At 33.3% G+C, this 24,973-nt stretch overlaps 1 protein-coding gene across 1 annotated transcript; it reads right to left on the bottom strand.

Annotated features, from left to right (window-relative positions):
- Window positions 1-1,560: 1,560 nt before the first annotated feature.
- Window positions 1,561-2,532, bottom strand: LOC135132747 (charged multivesicular body protein 2b-B). The gene is made up of 4 exons (XM_064060939.1): window positions 2,422-2,532; window positions 2,283-2,374; window positions 1,938-2,235; window positions 1,561-1,883 (listed from the first exon to the last, which is right to left on the bottom strand). The coding sequence occupies exons 1-4, from the start codon at window positions 2,453-2,455 to the stop codon at window positions 1,666-1,668; spliced, it is 642 nt and encodes a 213-aa protein (XP_063917009.1). The 5' UTR covers window positions 2,456-2,532; the 3' UTR covers window positions 1,561-1,665.
- Window positions 2,533-24,973: the final 22,441 nt, after the last annotated feature.

Here is a 24,973-nt window from a genome sequence, read left to right as displayed (position 1 = left end):
GAGGTGAAACATTCTGTATAAATGTAAAATTGTAGAAAATACCAGTGTGTGATTTTTAAATTTAGAAATATAATTAACTGTTTTTTCGCATTGTTAATAATTATCATTATTTGTCAAAGTATGAACATTAGAGCTCGAATGTTGCGTTAATAGGAAGATTTCCCCTTTTTAGAAGCGATATACGGCCAAGGTAATGATATAAAAAAATTGTATATACAGGGTGTTTCATTTAATTGATTCGTCGAAAATACCCCAAAATATTTATTTGTATAGGAAATGCATTTCGGAGAAGAAATTTACAAAATAACGTTAATTTCGAAACTGAATAATTTTAATTACAACCTTCCGGTTCCGCTGGAAATGAAGACATCTTTTTTATTTATTTATAATACTTTTTCTTGAAAACATTCTGTAATACAGTGACATCAAATTTTCATCACTTTACAAAATTTTTAAGGACGTAGGATCTAAGAATTTCTTTTTAACATTTTTCAAAACTCTGTACTGTGTAAAAAAAAAACACAGCTTCTGAAGTAGTTTTAATGGACCAATTGAGGTGAAACATTCTGTATAAATGTAGAATTGTAGAAAACACGAATAATGTGATTTTTAAATTCAGCAATTTAATTAACTGTTTTTCCGCATTATTTCTCGAAATATGAACATTAGAGCTGGAATGCTGCATTAATAGAAAGATTTGCCCTTTTTAGAAGCGATATACGGGCAAGGTAATGATATAAAAAAAAATGTAATACATATACAGGGTGTGTCATTTAACTGATTCGTTGAAAATACCCCCAAAATATTTATTTGCATAGGAAATGCATTTTAAGTATAGCCTTTCGGTTCCGCTGGAAATGAAAGACATCTTTTTTAAATTTATAACACTTTTTCTTGAAAACACAACAAAACACAAAGTTTTTTTTTGAGTACGTAGGATTTAAGAATTTCTTTTTAACATTATTCTTAACTCTGTATTGTGTAAAAAAGATCAAAATTTTGTACGTAATTTTAATGAAGCAGTTGAGGTGAAGCAGTCTGTATAAATGCTGAATTGTTGAAAATACGGATAATGTGATTTTTAAATTTACCAATTAAATTATATATACAATATTTTCGCATTTTTGTTAATTATTATTTGTCGAAATATGAGCGTTAGAGCTCCAGTGCTGCACTAATCGAAATATATTGTAACATTATGAACCATGACAAGTTTTGCTCAAAATTCGAATTGGACAACTTTTTGACATTTACGGTTTGATAAATATAGATGCAGACACGACTCTATAATCTATGTCTATAATATTTCTGTATTATATTAGATTTGTTGCCAAAGTATTGTAAAATAAGTAAAAACGACATTGAAACAAGTAGAACAAAAGTTTTTCTCAATTTGGCCTACAGTTGTTAATTTAAGACCAAACATTAAATTAATTCTGACAAAGGCGAACCCAATTAATACGATAAAAACTTCGCAAAGGACATACTTAATTTTAATTTAATCTCAGTTATAAGTTTGAACTGTATCCAGTGCTCAACGCTTTATTTTACCTGTATATATTTTAATTTATTAATCTTGTATTTTATTTTATCACCATTTTATACAAAGCCTTTATGTGATCAATAAACAAAAAATATAACAACGTGTTTTTTAAACATACAAAATTAAGCCCTTAACTTGGCCAACTGTGCCTCAATTTCCTCATCAGTAAGGCCATTGTTGGTTTTGGAACTTTCCCCAATCCTTCCTTTTTCAGGCAGAGGCGCCCCCGCCATTTTCCCGCTAACTTCAATACCGATTTCGTCCAGAACTTGATTGATAATGTGGTCGCTTTCCTCTTCGTCGCCGGATTCTGACAAAATGTCGTCTAAGGCATCATTTACTAAAAAAAAAAACATGAATAAAAATATGTTCTTGTTTTAAAACATTAACTCACTCATTTCGTCCGTCATATCCATTTTCATTGACTCTTTAGTAAACGCGTTCACATTAGCTGCTATTTGTTCAGGTTTCATTATCCGGTTCATGTCGGACATGGTTTTTCCGGCGACCCCCATGGCGTTGGCCAGTTTAACGTTAGCCCCCATTGACTTGTTCTGCGCGGAGATCCCTCTCACTTTGCTGGTAGCTGCATATGATCTATTTTTCTGCTTACGTAGTTGTACAAGTTGTTTTGCGAGTAATCTACAGCCTTCATTGTTTCCCTCTTTGGCTAACTTTTTAATCTCTAGTTCCTACAAACAGACGGTGAATTGTGTCAATTATTTTATGTTTTGTTTACCAATTTCTTTTCTTCTCGGTCGAGTTCTCGACGATCCCTTTCCAAATCTCGCCCCACTTTACGTAGTTGTCGGTCCACTTGCCGCTGTTCCTCTGAAATAAATTAAATTGGTGATTTTTCGTAATTAGGTTTGTGTTACCTTTGGGATCCGGTTTTGAGAAGAAGTTGAACATTGTGGAGGATTGTTATTGATTATGAGTCATTGCTAGAATTGACGTTCGTTTAAAATGGACAAGTGGGGTTATGTATGAATTGCGTGTGTCGGTAATGCAGGGATCTGGATTACTTTTAGGGTTTTTCGGACAGATGACGCAACCATATTTATCGCGATCAGTGACAGACGAAGTTTTGAAAACTTAATTTGTGCTTTGTTTTACCAAAAAACACATTTTTGGAAGTTTGTTTTTACGTGTTTAGTGCAATGTGGCTTCAAGAAGGACGAAAACATACAGGGTGAGTCAATTACGATTTTCTAAATTTAAAATGACATATCTACGTAACAATCGAACGTTTTGTCAAATTTTAAAAAACACACAGTAGATGTGTTTATTTATTATTTTTATTGTCTAAATTTGCAACTAAAACGTAACAGTGTTATAGTTTTCGTTACAACAGTTACTTAAAATCGTCATATTTTATGAATAAAAAACACGATCAAAAGCAGCCATGTTTTTTTGACAATTTGTCTTTGATAGATTCATTTTATAATCAAACTTGACATTTGCGGACGCAATGCCACAAACCTAAACAGCTTTTAGTCGCTAATTGGGAAAAAATTCCTTTAGCTAATATCCTCCACTCTATATGCTGCAATAGGAAACGCAAATACAAAGAAACAAGCCTAAACCTTGTCCGATTTTCTATTTACCATCCAACATCATTTTCACTCGAACAAACGTTCTGTATGCCGACCAAACACCTTGCCCATTGTAAACGCTTCTAAATGAACACATAAAACCCGCTAATATTATCTGAAATCTGTGTCGGTTACTTTATGAACTGTGAAGACATTAATTTTGCACATTTCTATGAGTCTGACAGGAAAACCAGTCCTGAAATTTATACGTCTTTAATGCGCTGCGATGCAGTCTTACGATAAAAATGATGAAAAGAGGAGATGTTTGTGTTTGTACAAAAGGTGTCACTTTCGCCATGGCGTTACCTGGCGGTTTCAACCCTCACTTGAATTATTTATTTATTCGGGTGGAAAGGATTCGGTCCGAGTGTTGTGTTACGGGGAAAAAATAGCCCATTGTTGGAAAGGCATGGGAACGCAGTTTGGGAGGTAGAAACAGGTGTGGAAATGTGTGGTTTGAGGAAAGGGTGCATGGGAGTTTTGCGAATGGGTTAAGAAATGGGCAGGTGGATGTGTGTATGGAACTAAATTATGGGAAAAAGTGTGAAAAATAAATATCCTTCAAGATCAATTTTGTTCGTCAATAATGTGAGAAATTTCGTACGATGTTGCCATTTCGTTAAAAGCACTTCGAATTTCCGAAGAGTAAAAATTTAATTTTTTCCGTTTCTTTTGACTCGTTGAAACCACAAGCGTGAAATAGCTCCCAATAACTTACATAGCAAAACGTATTTACTCACTCAAGACGTTCGTATTTTTCAGATTTCCGCACTAATTTTCGCGGAAATTACACATTCCTGCTATAATAAATATCATTTCGAATTACACGGCCCCATGGAATTTTATGTTACTATTTTAACGGTCTTCTCTCAACGGCCACCATTAAAGTTCCTGAACCAAATGCATTTTTCGCATTGTTCCTAGATCGCTGGCGAATGCCACCAGACATTGTTCCGTGCTCTTTAATTTTTATGTGCGAACTATCGAATGACATACCTCTATAATTTCAAACCATCATCAAAAAACAAGCGCAAATTGCTTGTAATTAATAGCGTTTTCATTAAACGTAATTTATGCAGGTATTCTAAACCCGTTGTAGTACGATTCACACACATTAGCGGAAGGCGTGTGATTCAAAGCGAAAAATGGTCTTTCGGAAATACGAAAAAATTACGAGAATTACGGGCGGTAATTTAGAGGTACTAATATTTGGACACGTCGAGAGGATTTTGTGAGTACCGGTTCCGAAATTACAAAACAATAATCGCCATTATGTTGGACGCGATAAGGTTTTTACAATAGCAGCGCTCAAATCTTAATTTAGAACACCTGTTATTATTTACTTTTCAAGGAAGAGAGGCTTAATAGATCACAGATTGGCCTTCCCAACAATCAGGCCCATTATGGTCATTACGGAGACCACCATATTTAATATTTATCGAGGATGAATAAGCAGAACGGCCATTTGCACAGTGTGAAATAATTCGAGGTTTGAGCATGGGTGGCTAATTTGACAAAAATGTAAAATCTGCGTTGAGTGTCGTTTAAGCGTGGTCTTCAGGGTTAAATTGTCCCTTGATTGTGCATTGAAGTCACAAGTTTTCGAAGATTTTGACTTGTGTTGCCAATTCGTTACAAGTAGTGTGAATTCCTGAACAAGTTATTTTGCGGCTTATTGTGGATACTTTGTAGACTGCTGTAAATTTCGTACTAAAGTATATTGAAAACATTAATTTGTTTCTGCGTTAGAAAAATTAAAGTTGTTTTCATTTTTGATGAAACCGTGACTATTATAGTCCAATTTATGATTATTCAACTTAGATATTAAATTGTAAGTTTTCAATTAAATTTAAACTTACGAAATCAGTGTAGAAAAAACAGCCTACATATTCTTTAAAAGAGAAAATTCGGCGTTAATCCGTGCTGTCATTGATTTTTGCATGTCCGTTTGTCTGTCCGTTTTCTAAAAATTTGAAAAACGGTGAAGAATAGGGCTAGAGATGAAGTGACGATAAAATCTTCTCTTCAAACTTTCATTATCACCGAAAATGAATAGTGGACTTAAATGTCAAATTAATGGTAGTAGTAGGTAACGACAGAATAAGTACTTAGTTTTAATAAATTGGTAGAATACACTAATCGTTTTGCTCAAGAATTCTTTTCTGTTTTTGTGTCGTGTTTTTGAAATAAGGAAAATCACTCAAATTGGCAGCTCTGATTTTCATAATAAAAGTCATAAAAACTGCCTTTCATATGAGAAATTTTGTGCTTGTGTTGCCAATTCGTTAAAGTATCTTGAATTCCCGAAGCAGTTATTATTAGAATTTTGGGTGGTTTATCAAAAATTCCTTGTGGTTCTTGCACTTGGTCAGTTGTAAATTTCATATTTACGTATTATGGTAACAATAATTTGTAGCTTCCTTGAGAAAAGTTAAAGTTGTTTTCATTTTCGGTGAATCCGTAAAGGTCGATTTATAAACTTAAATTTTTGTAGAAAAGGTCGATTTTGCAATTGGGCTCCGCCCCTGGGTCTGACAACGAATGAAAAATGTGTCATAAATGAGCTTGGGATGGATATGGGTGGGGCTTAATTTTTGGCTTCTTAGTATGCATCATAGTATTCTTTGAACAACACGATACTCAGAAATCTCTTGTAGAGAACTAAGGACTTTGCATTAAGCTCCGCCCCCTTCGCTTGCGACGAATACAAAAATCATCACAATTGAGATAGGGCGGGTGGGCAAGACTTATTTTGCCTTGTTTTCTTAATATGTGTAGTCATCTTTTCACAATAGAAACTTAAAACATGTTTAAAAGGGTAAATTTGTATAGGGAAATATCGATTTTGCAATTACGCTCCGCCCCTCGGTCTGACAACGAATGAAATTCATCACGTTTGAGATCGAGACAGATGGGTGGGGCTTCTCTTTTGGTTTTCTTTTGTATAACATAATTACTTAAGAACATATTTCACATGCTAATTTCTCGTAGAAAAATAAGAATTTTACAATTAAGCTTCGCCCCAAAAAAGACTCACGACGAATATAAGAAATCATCAGAATTGAGATAGGGCGGGTGGGCGGGGCTTATATTTTGCCTTTTTTTTTCTTTATATACATAGCCATCGTTTCACAACGAGAAATTAAAAAAAATGGTACATTTTTGCAAGGAAATATGGATTTTGCAATTGTGGGGCGGAGCTTAATTGCAAAATCGATACAGTATAACCTCGATAATCCGAATTAATTGGGAAAAGGTGTCGGATTAGCGATTTGTTCGGATCAGCGAATTTCCCAAAAACACTGAAAGGGAATTGAATAGCAACTTCATACACTTTTTTTAATTTTAGATGTAGATTTTAGGCCGCAGAAGTCACTTCTGGCTTCATTTCTTCTATAACTTAAACCGTTTTTCCAGAATCGTCCATTGAAATATCAAATTTCATACCGAATATTCCGAAAATATTGCTTCGTTACCATAAACATGCTATATTTTTGGAATCAGCACGTCGGGATCTATAACCCTGGAGCACTATACCGGGTGTCTGGAAAATGGCGGATTATTTGAATTTTTTCAGAATTTTTAGATAACTTTTTCAAAAATGAAATTTTACACTATACTACTTGCCAAATAACCTACCCTATAAGAAAATAAAAGGCGAGTGGGCCAGGCTAGTATTTGCCAAAATAAGACTCATTTTGACAAATGAGCTACTCTTCTAAGAAAGGTACTAGTGCCGCCCACCCACCCTTTTTTTTTTAGAAGAGTCGGTCATCTTCCAAAAACAGTCTAATCTTGGCAAGTATGAGACTGATTTTTGCAAATGACAGATCCTTTAAGAAAATAAGGGTGGGTGGGCGGGGGTAGTACTTGTCTAGATAACACTGATTTTGGCAGATGACTTATTCTTCTAAGAAAATAAAGGCTGCGTGGGTGGGGCAGTACTTGCTAAAAATAAAAAAATGACAAATTGAAAAATCGAATAAATGAAAAATCGGAAAATTGTACAACTGTATAATCGGAAAATCAAAAACTGAAATATGGAATTTAGTTTTTAGATTTTTCAACTTTTAAATCTTTCATTTGACAATTTGTTTGACAATTTTGCAGTTTTTAATTCCAATCGTCTGATTTTTCAGGTTTTAACTTTACAATTTTGGAGTTCTTTGATTTTTAATTTTTCAAGTTCTCAATTTAAAATTATTCCATTTCATGATTTGTCATTTTTCGATTTTTTAACTAAAAAAACAAATTTATTTGAACCGAAATTTTGAAAAACCGAAAAATTCAAAAATTGAAAATTAGAAACAACATTTTCATGTTTAAAAGATATGGTAAACATGGCAGATTACTTCCAAAAACGCGGTGACAAAAAATCAAAAATCGAAAATTAAAAAAATAAACATCTATTTTCTCGATATTTTTAAAAATCAAATAATTGAGAAATAGGAAAACTGCCAAAATTGTAAAATTAAAAAATCGAAAGTTTTTTTCAGTTGCCCAGAGAAATCAAAAATCGAAAGTTGAAAAATTGAAAATCTGAAAAATATAGTAGTACTCGGTACGATAAGACTCATTTTGGCCAATGACCTACTCTTCCTACTCTTCTAAGAAAATAAAGAATAGGTCATCTGCTAAAATCAGTCCTATCTTGGCAAGTATGAGACTGATTTTTGCAAATGACATATCTTCTAAAAAATAAGGGTGGGTGGGCGGGGCTACTACTTGTTTAGATAACACTGATTTTGGCAGATAACTTATTCTTCTAAGAAAATAAAGGTTGCGTGGGTGGGGCAGTACTTGCTAAAAATAAAAAAATGACAAATTGAAAATCGGATAAACGACAAATCGGAAAATTGTGCAACTGTATAATCCGAAAATCAAAAACTGAAATATGGAATTTAGTTTTTAGATTTTTCAACTTTTAAATCTTTCATTTGACGATTTGTTTGACAATTTTGCAGTTTTTAATTCCAATCTTTTGATTTTTCAGGTTTTAACTTTACAATTTTGGAGTTTTTTGATTTTTAATTGTTCAAGTTCTCAAGTTAAAATTATTCCTTTTCACGGTTTGTCATTTATCGATTTTTTAACTAAAAGAACAAATTTATTAGAACCGAAATTTTGAAAAACCGATAAAATCCAAAAATTGAAAATCAGAAACAAAATTTTCATGTTTTAAAGTTATGGTAAACATGGCAGATTACTTCCAAAAACCCGGTGACAAAAAATCAAAAATCGAAAATTAAAAAAATAAACATCTATTTTCTCGATATTTTTAAAATTCAAATGATTGAGAAATAGGAAAACTGCCAAAGTTGTAAAATTAAAAAATCGGAAGTTTTTTTCAGTTGTCCAGAGAAATCGAAATCGAAAGTTAGATCAAAAAATTGAAAATTTAAAAAGCGAGAAATTGAAAAATCGAAAATCTGAAAAATATAGTAGTACTCGCTACGATAAGACTCATTTTGGCCAACGACCTACTCTTCAAAGAACATAAAGAATAGGTCATTTGCCAAAATCAGTTCTATCTTGGCAAGTATGAGACTGATTTTTCCAAATGACATATCTGCCAAAAAATAAGGGTGGGTGGGCGGGGCTAGTATTTGTCTACATAACACTGATTTTGGCAGATGACTTATTCTTCTAAGAAAATAAAGGCTGCGTGGGTGGGGCAGTACTTGCTAAAAATAAAAAAATGACAAATTGAAAAATCGGATAAATGAAAAATCAGAAAATTGTACAACTGTATAATCGGAAAATCAAAAACTGAAATATGGAATTTAGTTTTTAGATTTTTCAACTTTTAAATCTTTCATTTGACGATTTGTTTGACAATTTTGCAGTTTTTAATTCCAATCTTGATTTTTCAGGTTTTAACTTTACAATTTTGGAATTTTTTGATTTTTAATTTTTCAAGTTCTCAAGTTAAAATTATTCCTTTTCACAATTTGTCATTTTTCGATTTTTTAACTAAAAGAACAACTTTATTTGAACCGAAATTTTGAAAAACCGAGAAACCCAAAAATTGAAAATTAGAAACAAAATTTTCATGTTTTTTGAAGTTATGGTAAACATGGCAGATTACTTCCAAAAACGCGGTGACAAAAAATCAAAAATCGAAAATTAAAAAAGTAAACATCTGTTTTCTCGATATTTTTAAAATTCAAATAATTGAGAAATAGGAAAACTGTCTAAATTGTAAAATTAAAAAATCGAAAGTTTTTTTCAGTTGTCCAGAGAAATCAAAATCGAAAGATAGATCAAAAAATTGAAAATTTAAAAAGCAAGAAATTGAAAAATTCGAAAGTTGAAAAATCGAAAATCTGAAAAATATTGTAGTACTCGCTACGATAAGTCTCATTTTGGCCAATGACCTACTCTTCTATGAAAATAAAGAATAGGTCATCTGCCAATATCAGTCCTATCTTGGCAGGCGCGGATCCAGGGGGGGGGGGGCAATGGGTGCAATTGCCCCCCCCTGACACACGACCGAGGTACTTTATTTTGACCAATTTCAAAATTTTGAAATCGCATTTCATTTTGTAAATACAGTAGCTACAACCTCTATAATCCGAATTCACGATTATCCGAACATCCAGTAATCCGAACACAGGCTATTTGAAGTCGATGCTTCTTCTGAACTTGGAAACACGCACCTACTTGCACATCTTTGAAATTTTTAAAAAATGATATATTTCAATGCACTGAATTAATTATCTAATTCTGGAAAAAAGGTTGAAGTTACCGAATAAATGAGGCCCGAAATCTACAAGAAAAGATATTTAGGTAAAATCGTCGAAAGTGGGTCGAAATTTGCATGAGGAACATTTCACTTTTGAAAAAATTTCCTAAAAATTCTGAAAAAATTCAGGGATACGTATATCCCGACGTGCTGATTCCTAATATATAGCATGTTAATGGTAACCAAGCAATATTTTCGAAAATTCGGTGTGAAATTCGAATTTTTCGAAATTTTAAAAAATTGCCACAAGTATTTCAACTGGACGAATCTGGAAAAAAGGTTTAAGTTATCGAAGAAATGAAGAGAGAAGTGACTTCTGAGGTCCAAAATCTACAAGAAAATATATGTAGTTAAATTTCGCAAATCGTCGAGAATAGATAATGGAAAATTACATTTTTGAAAAATTCTGAAGTAATTCTGAAAAAATTCAGGGTATAGATTCCAGCGTGTTGATTCCAAAAAGATAGCGTGTTTATGGTCACGGAGTAATATTTTTTTAGAATGTATCTGTTATCCATTGTTGCTTAAGAATTCTTTAATTTTGTTTATTAAAATTAAGGTTTATTTCTTGAAGTTTGTTTTCAACTGTATATGAAGTTGTTATTCAATTTCCTTTCAGATTTTTGGGAAAATCGCTGATCCGAACAAATCGTTAATCCGAACACACCTTTTTCCCAATTAATTCGGATTATCGAGGTTCTACTGTACACTATACGTGTAACGAAAACAACCAAATGTCACCCATATTATGTGAAAAAGAGTATACTAGTTAAAATTTTATAATTTTTTTTGTTTAGAACGCATTTCTGGGAGATAAAATACTACAAAAATTGCCCCCCCCTAAACGAAATCCTGTATCCGCGCCTGTATCTTGGCAAGTATGAGACTGATTTTTGCAAATGACATATCTTCTAAAAAATAAGGGTGGGTGGGCGGGGCTAGTACTTGTCTAGATAACACTGATTTTGGCAGATGACTTATTCTTCTAAGAAAATAAAGGCTGCGTGGGTGGGTCAGTACTTGCTAAAAATAAAAAATGACAAATTGAAAATCGGATAAATGAAAAATCGTAAAATTGTGCAACTGTATAATCGGAAAATCAAAAACTGAAATATGGAATTTAGTTTTTAGATTTTTCAACTTTTAAATCTTTCATTTGACAATTTTGCAGTTTTTAATTCCAATCTTTTGATTTTTCAGGTTTTAACTTTACAATTTTGGAGTTTTTTGATTTTTAATTTTTCAAGTTCTCAAGTTAAAATTATACCTTTTCACGATTTGTCATTTTTCAATTTTTTAACTAAAAGAACAAATTTATTTGAACCGAAATTTTGAAAAACCGAAAAACCCAAAAATTGAAAATTAGAAACAAAATTTTCATGTTTTAAAGTTACAGTAAACATGGCAGATTACTTCCAAAAACTCGGTGACAAAAAATCAAAAATCGAAAATTAAAAAAATAAACATCTATTTTCTCGATATTTTTAAAATTCAAATAATTGAGAAATAGGAAAACTGTCTAAATTGTAAAATTAAAAAATCGAAAGTTTTTTTCAGTTGTCCAGAGAAATCAAAATCGAAAGATCGATCAAAAAATTGAAAATTTATAAAGCGAGAAATTGAAAAATTCGAGAGTTGAAAAATCGAAAATCTGAAAAATATAGTAGTACTCGCTACGATAAGACTCATTTTGGCCAATGACCTACTCTTCTAAGAAAATAAAGAATAGGTCATTTGCCAAAATCAGTTCTATCTTGGCAAGTATGAGACTGATTTTTGCCAATGAAATATCTTCTAAAAAATAAGGGTGGGTGGGCGGAGCTAGTATTTGTCTAGATAACTCTGATTTTGGCAGATGACTTATTCTTCTAAGAAAATAAAGGCTGCGTGGGTGGGGCAGTACTTGCTAAAAATAAAAAAATGACAAATTGAAAAATCGAATAAATGAAAAATCGGAAAATTGTACAACTGTATAATCGGAAAATCAAAAACTGAAATATGGAATTTAGTTTTTAGATTTTTCAACTTTTAAATCTTTCATTTGACAATTTCTTTGACAATTTTGCAGTTTTTAATTCCAATCTTTTGATTTTTCAGGTTTTAACTTTACAATTTTGGAATTTTTTTATTTTTAATTTTTCAAGTTCTCAAGTTAAAATTATTCCTTTTCACGATTTGTCATTTTTCGATTTTTTAACTAAAAGAATAAATTTATTTGAACCGAAATTTTGAAAAACCGATAAAATCCAAAAATTGAAAATTAGAAACAAAATTTTCATATTTTAAAGTTATGGTAAACATAGCAGATTACTTCCAAAACGCGGTGACACAAAATCAAAAATCGAAAATAAAAAAAAATAAACATCTATTTACTGGATATTTTTAAAAATCAAATAATTGAGAAATAGGAAAACTGTCAAAACTGTAAAATTAAAAAATCGAAAGTTTTTTTCACTTGTCCAGAGAAATCAAAAATCGAAAGATAGATAAAAAAAAATTGAAAATTTAAAAAGCGAGAAATTGAAACATTCAAAAGTTGAAAAATCGAAAGATCTAGTAGTACTCGCTACGATAAGACTGATTCTGGCAAATGATCTACTCTCTAAGAAAACAAAGGGCGGATGGGTGGGGCTAGCACTTGCCAAATTACCTATCCTTTAAGAAAATAAAAGGCGGGTGGGCCGGATTATAGAGGTTATACTGTATTTTCTTATACAAATTTTCCATTTTAAACATATTTTAAGTTTCTTGTTGTGAAAAGAAGTCTACACATATTAAAACAAAAAGACAAAATGTAAGCCCGCTCACCCACCCTGTCTCAATTGTGATGATTTTTTTGATTCGTCGAGAACCAAACCGTAGCTAAACTGCAAAATACTTATTTCTTTACAAGAAATTAAAAATATGTTTTTGAGTATCGTGTTGTTCAACGAATACTATATATATTAAGAAAAAAGGCTAAATATAAACCCCTCCCACCCACCCCATGTCAATTGTCATGATTTTTTTTTCTTACAAACTTAAAATACGTTTAAAATGGTAAATATTTTTGTAAGGAAATATGGATTTTGCAATTAGGCACCACCGCTCGGTCTGACAACGAATGAAAAATTCATTACAAGTGAGCCTGGAATGGATATGGGTGGGGCTTAATTTTTGGCTTGTTGTTAAATACATAGTATTCTTGTAGAGAAATAAGGATTCTGCAATTAAGCTCCACCCCCTTGGCTCAGGAAGAATAAAAAAATCATCAGAATTGAGATAGGGCGGGTGGGCGGGGCTACATTTTGCCTTTTTTTTTTTTCTTAATATGTGTAGACTTATTTCGACAACAAGAAACTTAAAACATATCTAAAATGGTAACAGCAGCTGCAACGGGAACTTCAACGTCAACAGCAAGTCCCACTTAAATTCTGGGATCCAATTTATTTTTATTTCATCTAGATTTTTCTTTACAAGTTCTCTGTATCCAAATTTGTTTCTTAGGCTTACAGTAGTTTTTAGTTAAATTGAACGGATCAGTGTAGAAAAAACACGCTGTATATTGGTATTGGTTTTTGCCTGTCCGCCTGACTGTCCATTTGTTGAAAATTTAGAAAACAGTAAAAAATAGATTCAAAGTTTAGTACCAAGAAATATGCTGTCAGAACTTCCATTATTGTCTAATGATAGAAGTAAACTTAAATATCAAACTAATAATTATTATAATTATTCCTTGGTAATTAATCAATAAATTTCAGACATTACTAATGTTTTCTCAAATGTGTTCAGCTTTTATGCAGCGTTTTTGCAGTAAGGAAAATTGGTAACTCTGGTTTTGATATTATCCACAAACTTCGCATTTTATATGAAACTTTTTAAGCTTGCATTGCAAATTAGTTAAATGTACCTGGAAATACCGGAATTTCTAAGCAATTTATTGCTTGAATTTTTCACGGTTCATTATAGATTCTTTATAATGTTTCGTAGTCCGTCCCAGATTTCGTGCCGACATATTGTGAAAACAATAATTTGTAACCTCGTCAAAAAAAGACGAAAGTCTTTTTTATTTCAATGAAGCCATTAATTAAACACATTTTAAGCTCATTTCACTCAAATGTTTATGTTACAAACAAAAACCAGCGGCGTAAAGTTAAACCAGCAAGAACCAGATTTAAGACACATGTTCGCAAAACTTTAAACCAAATAGCGTGTCACAATAATAACGTAATTACCCACTAACTCAATTAAATAAACTTTATTACCCACTTGGGTTTAGTCGTTTACACCAAATTAGTAACCGGCTACCGACACGCTCAGACGACGACGATTAATTTAATTGATCGTCAGTTGATCAAAAACTAGAAAAATTCGCAAACGTACCATTTCCAACCGTTAAACTCAAAGACCATTAGAAGTAATATACTCCTCGCATCATTTATCGTCACCGCCCACTCATTTACCTGCCCATGAACGACACCATAACCAGTCGATATCTCGTAAAAGTCACCATGGAACAAGTAAAGACATGTAATGATCAAAATTAATCACCTAAATAAAAATTCAAATCAACAGGTTTCCAGTCCTGCTGCTTCAACCTATGTTATTGTACCATTAAGACAGTTTTTATCTAAAATACCGATCTTCTGTCCACATTTTCTTGTACACCTTACACTCCATAAGTCACCGGGGCTCGACGCCAATCTCCACCTCGATCTCCCAGCCGTCAACGAACAAGTCGATCACGTCGCAAGACAGACAGAGACAGCCGATTGCCCATTTGTCCCCGACGCACCTCGGCTGTATTTACGAAACATTAAGATGATTATCGCTCCAAATAACCAACATTTTTTTTCCTCCGAATTCACACACGAACCCGAACGTCCTAATTAGTTTTTTCTCCAGTTTCACTAATCCTGTAATGAAACAGCGCTTTGTACTGCCTCCAGTTCGTTACTGGATAAATCCTATTAGTGAATAAGACGTGCATTTAATACGATGGTTATCTCATGATGTCGGCAAAAAGCACATCTGTGTGTTCCTTGATTAATAATGATGATGTCAACAAGTTTCCGAGACGGCTGAGGTTAACCTATGACAGGACTCCGATGTGGTTTTGCGGAGAACGAGAACGTTTAGTTCTTTCAGGGTCAGCGATCTTCGCAAAAACTGAAACGTGCATGGTCGATGGGTTCCAAACGTTGCGACGACAAAATGGGGAAAAAGCCGCTTTTTTGGCGCTCTGTTAAGAGTTGATGAAGCGATTCAATTATCATTATAGCAGTTTCACGGAAAAAGTGGTACCGTTAATGCCATTAAAGAGACCAACAACGCGTGCCTGCAGATTCTCTTTCTTCTTGTTAGCGGCGTTGGAGGCGAGGATGAAAGAAGAGTCGGTGAGATGGAGGCGGCGGAGCGGAACTGACGGGGAAAAAATGGAGTGGTGAAACAAAGGGAGGATAAGGTGGAAAAGGGAAAAAATGTGATGGTAGTTGAGTCATTGTAGGACTTTTTGTAATGGAATGAATATCGGTTATGGATTCCTCGATGAATAGTTGGTGTGGTGTGTGCTTTAAAAAGGAGACACATCACAATCGTAGGTTTTACTTTTGGCTGGAATTTAGTACGCAACTCTCACACATGATGCACAGTATAAAAGGTCAGTTCTCTTATTTATTATGGAATTTTTTGGTCAATACAGTAAAGCTAAGTTCATTAGACGGGCCACCAAAAACTAGAGAAATATAAAAAAATTTAGACTGCTACAAATATCTTCATAAAAGTAAACGACTGTGTCGGATAAGGCCAGGTCAGGTCAGGTCAGGTCAAAGTTTTCTTATTCTTACTTCCCGAGGGTAAACTAAGGAAGTTTTTTGTAACGAGTCCATCCAAAGAACTCTTTTTTCATGTTTTCTCGACGTTTTATGACCCCTTGAGTATGAAAAAATAGTCTTCCGTTTCCGTCTATCTGTCGTCTGTGTCGATTGTTGTCAAATTTTATATATATGGTAGAAAAATCGTGTTGATTTTGTTTATCAAATTCCATTCCAATTTTATAAAATAACATACTCCTCCACTAGCAATTTATGAATCCGCCTTGAGTTTTGTAAGGTTGAAAATTCGTAAGACAGACATGGAACCCCCGTTTATGAGGGTGAGTCAATAGCATTTCAAGAATAAAAAAATAGACAAGTAATGGTCAAGAATCTCAAGATAAAAAGTCACAAAATCTTCTCGGGTTGTTGAAAATCCCTCGAAAGGTAGCGAAGAAGGGAGAATTATCTCCGGATTCTCCAAAAAAGAAGAAATCGGAACACCTAGCTGCTTGATCGTCTGGTCAAGGTCAAAAAGAAGTCGAGGAAAGTAAGAAATCCACTAGATCTTCTAGGTTACTAGAGGTCCTTGAAAAATCCATCAAAAGCAAAAGAATCGTCTGAAGTACCGTTCAACATTTACCAACGGAAAATTAAGATGAACAGATTGAGGACTATTAGAAGATATTTTGACCAGAGACATTCATGTTTGTGGAATGGAAGTAATTTTAGAAGAACTTATAGAGTTAGAGGTAGAAGGCCCATGAAAATCAGGGAGAAAAAATAATTAATGGTTTAAAAAGACGTAGTTTCAAAATCATTTAGTGCTGTTTTGAACATTGAACTGAAAATCATGGTAAACAAATGGAGCACGATCAGAAGATATTTTGACCAGAGATATTCATGTTCGTAGAATAGTAGTGATTTTTAGAAAAACTTATAGATTTAGAGGTAGAAGGCCCATGAAAATCAGGGAGAAAAAAATAATTAATGGTTTAAGAAGACGTAGTTTCAAAATGATTTAGCTTTCGAAATGGGAACAAAATTATCTTTCCAAAGTATTTGGGGTTGTATTGCTTTTGATCTTTGTTTAGCACAAAAATTACATAGATGACTTTGAACAAATGTCTAAGCACAATGTTTAAAAAAAAAATTGCAAAAGTATTTGTATAGAGGGTAAACCAGGGAAGTATTATCCATCGGGCGGCTCAAAATTTTCATCCTTTCTCGACGTTTCATGGCCCCTAGAGTACGAAAAAATAAGTCTCCCGTTTTCGCCTGTCCCCTCTATGTGTGGATTTTAAAAACCCGGAAACGATAGAAAACACAAGAAAAAGCTTGAAAAGTAAAATTTCTGAAGTTATGAGGAATGTAAGAAATCCACTAGATCTTCTAGGATATTGAAGATCCTAGAAAAATCCATCTAAAGCAAAAGAATCGTCTGAAGTGCCGTTTTGAGCATTGAACTGAAAATCAAGATAAACAGATTGAGGACGATTAGAAGATATTTTGATCAGAGACATTCATGTTTGTAGAATAGTAGTGATTTTAGAAGAACTTATAGATTTAGAAGTAGAAGGTTCATGAAAATCAGGAATTAAAAAAATAGGTAATGGTTTAAAAAGACGTAGTTTCAAAGTGATTTCGCTTTTGAAATGGGAACAAAATAATCGTTCCAAAGTATTTCGTGGTTGTATTGTTTTTGATCTTTGCTTAACACTAAAAATACATAGATGACTTTGAACAAATGTCTAAGCACAATGTATTAAAAAATTGCAAAAATATTTGTGTAGAGGGTAAACCAAGGAAGTATTGTCCATCGGGCGACTTGCTATTTTCATCTTTTCTCGACGTTTCATGGCCCCTAGAGTACGAGAAAATAGATCCCCCGTTTTCGCTTATCATCTCTATGTGTGCATTTTAAAAACTCGGAAACGCTGGAAAACATAAGAAAAAGCTCGAAACGTAAAATTTCTGAAGTTGTGAGGAATGTAAGAAATCCACTAGGTCTTCTAGGTTATTAAAGGTCCTAGAAAAATCCATCGAAAGCAAAAGAATCGTCTGAAGAGCATTGAACTGAAAATCTAGATAAACAGATTGAGGACGATTAGAAGATATTTTGACCTGAGACATTCATGTTTGTGGAATAGTAGTGATTTTAGAAGAACTTATAGATTCAGAAGTAGAAGGATCATGAAAGTCGGGAAGAAAAAAATACTTAATGGTTTAAAAAGACGTAGTTTCAAAATGCATTAGCTTTCGATATGGGAACAAAACAATCCTTCCAAAATATTTCATGGTTGTATGGCTTTTGATCTTTGCTTAACACAAAAAATACATAGATGACTTTGAACAAAATAAATGTCTAAGCACAATGTAAAAAAAAAACAAAAATGCAGAAGAAATAATTGTTATAGGAAATAAGTAGTACAACAAAAAAATTACGATTAACGCTTTTTTTTTAACAGCCTACGTTTTATTAGTTCCTAGTCTCACTTTACAAAAGAACATATAATTTACCCCGCCCACCCACCCGGCCTTCATTTCAGTGATTCATTTTGTTTACTCCGAATAAAAGGTGGATCTCAATTGAAGAGAGATAAAATCGTTAGAATGAGAATAGTGTGCGTGGGCGGGTCTAGTATGTTCTAAGATAAGATTGATTTTGGTAAATGACTGAGCAATATTAAGGGTAAGCACTGGAATGAAGAGGGGGTGGGTGCGTGGTCCTATTGCTTGCTTATAAAAGATTCTAAATCCAAAGTTAAACTAAGCCCCACCCACCCACCCGTTCTCCCATTTTTTTCTTCCGGAATAAGAAATATATGTAATAGCAAATAAGTAGTAGAACAAAAAAATTACGATTAACATTTTTTTTGGGCACCCACTTTCTATTAGTTCCTATTCTCACTTTACAAAAGAACGTATAATTTACCCCGCCCACCCACCCGTTCTCCATTTCAGTGATTCATTTGGTCGACTCCGAAAAAAGGTGGATCTTAATTGAAAAGAGATAAAATCGTTAGAATGAGAATAGTGTGTGTGGGCGAGTCTAGTATGTTCTAAAATAAGATTGATTTTGGTAAATGACATATCCTCTAAGAAAATAAAGGGTGGGTGGGAGGGGCAACTACTTGTTAAGATAAGATGATTGATTTTGATGAATAACTGAACAATATTAAGAGTAAGCACTGGAATAAAGAGGTCCTATTGCTTGCTTACAAAAGATTCTAAATGCAAAAGTTAAACTTAGCCCCGCCCACCCACCCATTCTCCCATTTTTTTCTTCAGAAATAAGAAATAAATGTAATAGCAAATAAGTAGTAGAACAAAAAAAAAATACGATTAACGCTTTTTTTAACCGCCTACGTTCTGTTAGTTCCTATTCTCACCTTGCAAAAGAACATATAATTTGCCTCGCCCACCCACCCGGTCTCCATTTCAGTGATTCATTTTGTCTACTCGGAATAAAAGGTGGATCTCAATAATTGAAGAGAGGTAAAATCGTTAGAATGAGAATAGTGTGTGTGGCCGGGTCTAGTATGTTCTAAAATAAGATTGATTTTGCTAAATGACATATCCTGTAAGAAAATAAAGGGTGGGGGGGGGGGCTAGTACTTGCTAAGATAAGACTGATTGTGGCAAACGACTGAACAAAATTAAGAGTAATCACTGGAATGAAGAGGGGGTGGGTGAGTGTTCCTATTGTTTGCTTATAAAAGATTCTGTAGCAAAGAGTCAAACTTAGCCCCGCCCACCCACCCGTTCCCTCATTTTTTTATATTATAGACTAGCTGACCCGGCCACGCGTTGCTGTGGCTAAAGTTTTTGTTATATTACATTATAGTAAACAATCTAAGAGGAACAATAAGAGAACATCAGTCACGGAGTCCACTATGCTTTTTCACACAGATGGTATTTGTAAAAACATATGGTGATCTCCTTATTTGACTTTCTACTACTATAACCCTTTAGTACAATGAAATTATTTACGAACAAAGACGAAAATGTTGATGTTGGTATACAAATTCACTGGATTGAGATTTGAAGGGGAAGTACGTTGAACACAATATTTCGTTCACTACAAAATAAATTTAATTAATTTTATAGCGTCAACAACACGTGGTAATTATGCTGTTAAAATGTAGCTTATATGACACGTTCGTAGATTTACCATAGCAGCGCCATCTATTGATTACTTACTCAACCCAGTCGAAAGGTATCGACATCTGTTAGAATCATTTGGAGTTAACAGATAATTGTGACTGTCAAATAATAACAGACACGTTCACTACAAAATAAATTTAATTAATATTATAGCGTCAACAACACGTGGTAATTATGCTGTTAAAATGTAGCTTATATGACACGTTCGTAGATTTACCATAGCAGCGCCATCTATTGATTACTTACTCAACTCAGTCGAAAGGTATCGACATCTGTTAGAATCATTTGGAGTTAACAGATAATTGTGACTGTCAAATAATAACAGACAAATAATTAGCAATAAATTAAAATTGCGACTATAATTTGAGATTTAAACTATCCTATCTCTCAAGTTGGATCGAACTGCACATGGTGTGCGAATTTTATTATAATCGGTTAAGTGGTTTAGGAGTCCATTGAGGACAAACATTGTGACACGAGATTTATATATATTAAGATATATTTTGATTAATAATTTACCATGCTTACAATAACTTTACAACGACTGCAAGATTTCAAAGTATTCAGTTTTGCAAAAAAATAAATTGACTGACATTAATTTTTTTTGAGTTAACTAAGTAAATCCACAAATTATGAATGGAATGTTAAATCACAAGTATAGACTCATCATATTTTGGACATTTTGGATAAGATTTATTCGGCAAAATTTTGAGCTGCCGTCATCAATTTTTTTCACATAATTGGTGGGGATGATTAGACAAATTTTGGTGAGCGTTTTACCATCTACTTGATATTTCTGGTACAAACAGAAAATTTGACAACAATCGGCCCAGTACTTTCGGAGATTATCTAATAAAAATCCGGGATGGCAGACAGATGGACAGACAGACGGAAACGGAAGACCTATTTCTTCGTACTGTAGTGGTTGTGAAAGGTCGTGAAAACGTAAAAGTACAGAGTCGGTGATTTAGCTTGCGAAATGGGAACTAAACAATCCTCGCAAAGTATTTCATGGCTACATTGCTTTTGATCTTTGCTTAACATAAAAATACTTAGCTGATTTTCAATAAATGTCTAAGCACAATGTATTAAAAAAAAATGCAAAAATATTTGTGTAGAAGGTAAAGCAAGAAAGTATTGTCCATCGGGCGACTGGTTATTTTCTTCTTTTCTCAACGTTTCATGACCCCTAGAGTACGAAAAATTAGGTCTCCCCCCTTTTCGCTTGTCGTCTCTATGTGTGGATTTTAAAAACCCAGAAACGCTAAAAAATACAAGAAAAAGCTTGAAATGTAAAATTTTTCAAGTTTTTAACGAATGTCTTCAGTCTACAAAGGCCAGAATGAGGAAAATTAACCTAGTCGTCTTTTTTTCGCAAAATAAGTGGATTCTTCATATCCTAAGTGGGTACATCATGTCGATCAGAATCATGAGAACAAGTCGAAATATACTTCAGAAGCCATAAAATTCGACAAAAATCAGATTTCTGGTTAAAATTAGATGGTTTCCTTGGTGTTTTCGGGCCCGATGGGTACCGGAAACGCTAGAAAACACTAGAAAAAGCTTCAGAGGTAACATTTCTGGAGTTTTTTAACAGATAATTTCCGAAACTACTGGACCGAATGTTAAATTTCATATGTATGTTAGCAGTGTCGTTTAGATGGTAAAACGCTAACTAATTGGTCTAATCATCACCACCAACATTTTCATGACGTACCCTCATTTTTTTTGTAAATGTCATTTAAATTTAATAAAATAACATACTCTTATACTTGTGTTTTATGGATCCGCCTTGATTTTTTACCCTAGGCATCCAGATTTTCGCAGAAATTTAGAATTACTATTTTTTATTGATCAAATCAAGAACGAGTCAGCCCATTTTCACGAAAATTTAAGAATACAATAATGTTGCGCCCGCCTATATTTAATAATAATAATAAAATAAGAATAACTTCCTTGTTTTGAGGAAACAAAATCGTCAGGCAATTTCTACGTGCTTAACCTTCGACCAATTTTGTGTTTATTTATTTCGTTTAGCCGATGATTAATTATATTAGAACCGAAATTTTTAAAAGGGAGTTTGAACTTCACCCATCTCCCTATTTTATCCGTCTGTCATAATTTCCTGAAAATACCCCTAACGAATGTAGAGGAAACGTCTATCTCATTTTCAAATTTAAAGTTTTTTCTTTATTCAAGTATTCGTTCAAACAACTGCTGTTAAAGAAGGGTGCGATCTTATTTTAACACACGAAAACACTGCGCGACAGGTGTAAGTTTCAGACTTCGATAAATGATTCCCCAATTAAAGAACAAAACTGTGTTGCCTAGAAACCCCCTAGATGCTTCCACTCTAAACTGTTCCTTCAAAGAAATTTGTAGCAACCTTCAGATCACTACTGATATTATAAACAACAGGTAACATCCTGGCAGAACGCTCAAACTCTTCCACTTTGCAAATCAATAACAAGAAAATATTCAGGACAATTTTTTAGTGAAAGGCCACGTGTTTAATTGAATAAATCACGCTCAATTAACCGAAGATATCCTCCCAATAATTGCACCCATTAATAAACCGTCCCAACACTTTTGGTTTCACAATCTCTCGCCGTATTCATCAGATCGTTAAACGCCTTGCAACACGATCCTTTCGAATATTCACATTAAGTTTCAGGATTCTCTTACAGAAAAATTACCTTGATCAGAGATAAACCAGACGAAAAAAACTTGTAGAATCTTTCTACGCATTAATCCATCCATCTACATAATAAATTTACAAACGAGAGGCTAATCAAACGGAATCAATGACTCACTTTGGAACGTCCGCTTCAAATGTTTAAATCCGCGAACAATCGATGGATCGAAAAATGAAAGGAACAAAAGAGAGGAAGTTTGTAGAAGATAAGAAAACAGTTACAAGATCGTAGATAAAGCGAGCAAAAGGCACACGATTCTTAGTAAATTAGTAACTAATAACATCCTCTCTCTCCCAAACTAATTACTCGAATTTTTTAAGTTTTTATCACTTGGTGATAATCCCGGTTGACCTTTCCAAAAGCAGCGACCACCCTCTGGAGTGTAACGACCTCATCTATCGTAATGATCACAACAGAACAATTTAAATCACTCGATTAGTAAACACATCTTGATTTAGATTCTATTTACGGACTTATAAAACTTGAGAGGTTTAATTGGATAAGGGCAAATTCCTTTTTGTGCTGTGAGATTTCTATGACCCGGATGTGGGATGGCATGAGGGTGCAGAACAAGTGTTCCTCCCATTGTGCGAAAAATCCACCCAGACTCTGCTCCCATAAGTGTTTACTCTCACCATGTGAACGTTTGCCACTTCAAACAAACATTTTCTTGTATAATCAAACAGAAGAGTATGTGATAATCACGATGACGCTTGACGTCGCATTAAAACCATAATTGTTAATGGTGGATTGACAGAAAGGCTCTGTTTTTGGGCACAGAGCTCGTTTTCGACGTTAATGGATCATCTGTTCGGGTAATTACCGAACAATGTCGCTTTGTGGCCTTTTCATCTTTTTAACTCAATTATGGTAAACAGACGACTATTATGGGCGTCTGCTAGCGGATTTAATGAATCATTGGTTGTTTGAAGACGAAAAAAGGGATGTGGGTGCGCCAGGAAGATTATCTCGTGTCAACTGTGTCTAATTAATTTCGACAAAATATGGATGTCTTAATCGGGAATAAGTTACGAGAGACGGTTAGGTGTCGTAAATATTCGCCTGTGGGTTTCCATAATTATTAATGAAAGTTTTTATAACTTTATCGTCGAGGAATTGGGGACTCGGGTCATTTTTTAAAATTTATTTGCGTGGTTGTGGAATTTAATGAGGAATATCGGGTTACTGGTTTTGATGATAAATTGATGGACGGGTAAACGGTAGTCCGACGAAAATATACTAGAAATATGGTGGCTATAAATTTGTGTAAGGAGAAACGCCGTTAATATTCTTTTATTATTTATTTATTATTAATATTCATTTTTTGTGGTGAATGATATAACGTAAATCAAGCTCCGAGCTGGTTTCTTTGAATGTTACGCAACTGCGTTGCAAAATTTCTGCCATTTTTAAACAAATGTTGCTAATTTAGATTCAGAAAATGCGGAACTTTCTTGAACTGCCATCTAGGATTTACGTTTTTGCAAATTTTTCTGGTTGAGTTCAAGTACCTCAAAATTACTATTTATTGGTTTATTTTTCGTTTCCGATTTTCCGTGATTTTAAAATTTTCACGGTATTTTCTTATATTTTTATCTTTAAATTATCTAGATCTAGATTCCAATAATCAGCTATCGTTGAATTTTATGTAATACATTTTACACGACGGATTTATTGGAAACATTTATATTTATGTAGAAACCACAGAAAATTAGCAAAACATTATTTATTTATTTAGAGGTAAGAGAAGTTTTGTGTAAATAACTAATAAAATGTTTTATGTTAAAAGCTAATGATTCAGATGCTAAAAATTACTGAGTTGTGTGGTCAGGATCTGTCAACAATTTTAAGAATTGTTATGCTAATTTGTGGTTTTATTGGTTTATTTTATATGAGAATTTAATTTTGGATTATTTATAATAATATTAAATGTTCGCAAAACTTCCATTCTGCCTTTATTTATCAAACTATTTTATTAACAATATGTCATTTTGTTCGTAAATTTCTTGAACAGTCTGATCATGTTAATCAGAGTAGGGTAGCACAAAGCAGACTAGATCAGGTCACTACGCATAATTCTAAGGTCCTAAACATTTACAGTAAACAAGTAACCATATTTGTTTTCATTTTACAAAGCTTGTAAAGTACTGGCTTATTTGAATTCCATGACAACTTTTCACATTGAAACCACTGGCTGTCAATTTTTCATTTCTGCAGGGTAATTTTTTTTTTCTAGAAATTCTACGAAACTTGATAGTTATCTTCTTTCTTCAACCTTTGTTCTGGAGTTGAATTTCTTCTTCTGGACTTTTACCCTATCTTTTCTTAGAATACACTCCGTGTAGAACCTCAAAATTTTTCTACATATTGTCTTCTATAGGGTATTTTTTTTATTTTATTTTAGTAATTTAGGTTTTCAATAGGACGGGAATCGC

This window comes from Zophobas morio, unplaced genomic scaffold, assembly GCF_036711695.1.
Source record: "Zophobas morio isolate AGI-343-1 ecotype UQ-CSIRO unplaced genomic scaffold, CSIRO_AGI_Zmor_V1 ptg000021l, whole genome shotgun sequence".
In the NCBI taxonomy this organism is placed as follows: Eukaryota; Metazoa; Arthropoda; class Insecta; order Coleoptera; family Tenebrionidae; genus Zophobas; species Zophobas morio.
Note: the sequence above shows the minus strand (reverse complement) of the source record. Positions and strands in the feature narration are given on the sequence as shown.

Bases quoted from the DNA above. Each gene is read 5' to 3' on its own strand.
- LOC135132747 (XM_064060939.1), bottom strand. From the start codon at position 2,455: ATGTTCAACTTCTTCTCAAAACCGGATCCCAAAG. The intron at 2,375-2,421 runs GTAACACAAACC...AATTTATTTCAG, and splicing joins CTCAAAACCGGATCCCAAAG to AGGAACAGCGGCAAGTGGAC. The intron at 2,236-2,282 runs GTAAACAAAACA...GTCTGTTTGTAG, and splicing joins ACCGAGAAGAAAAGAAATTG to GAACTAGAGATTAAAAAGTT.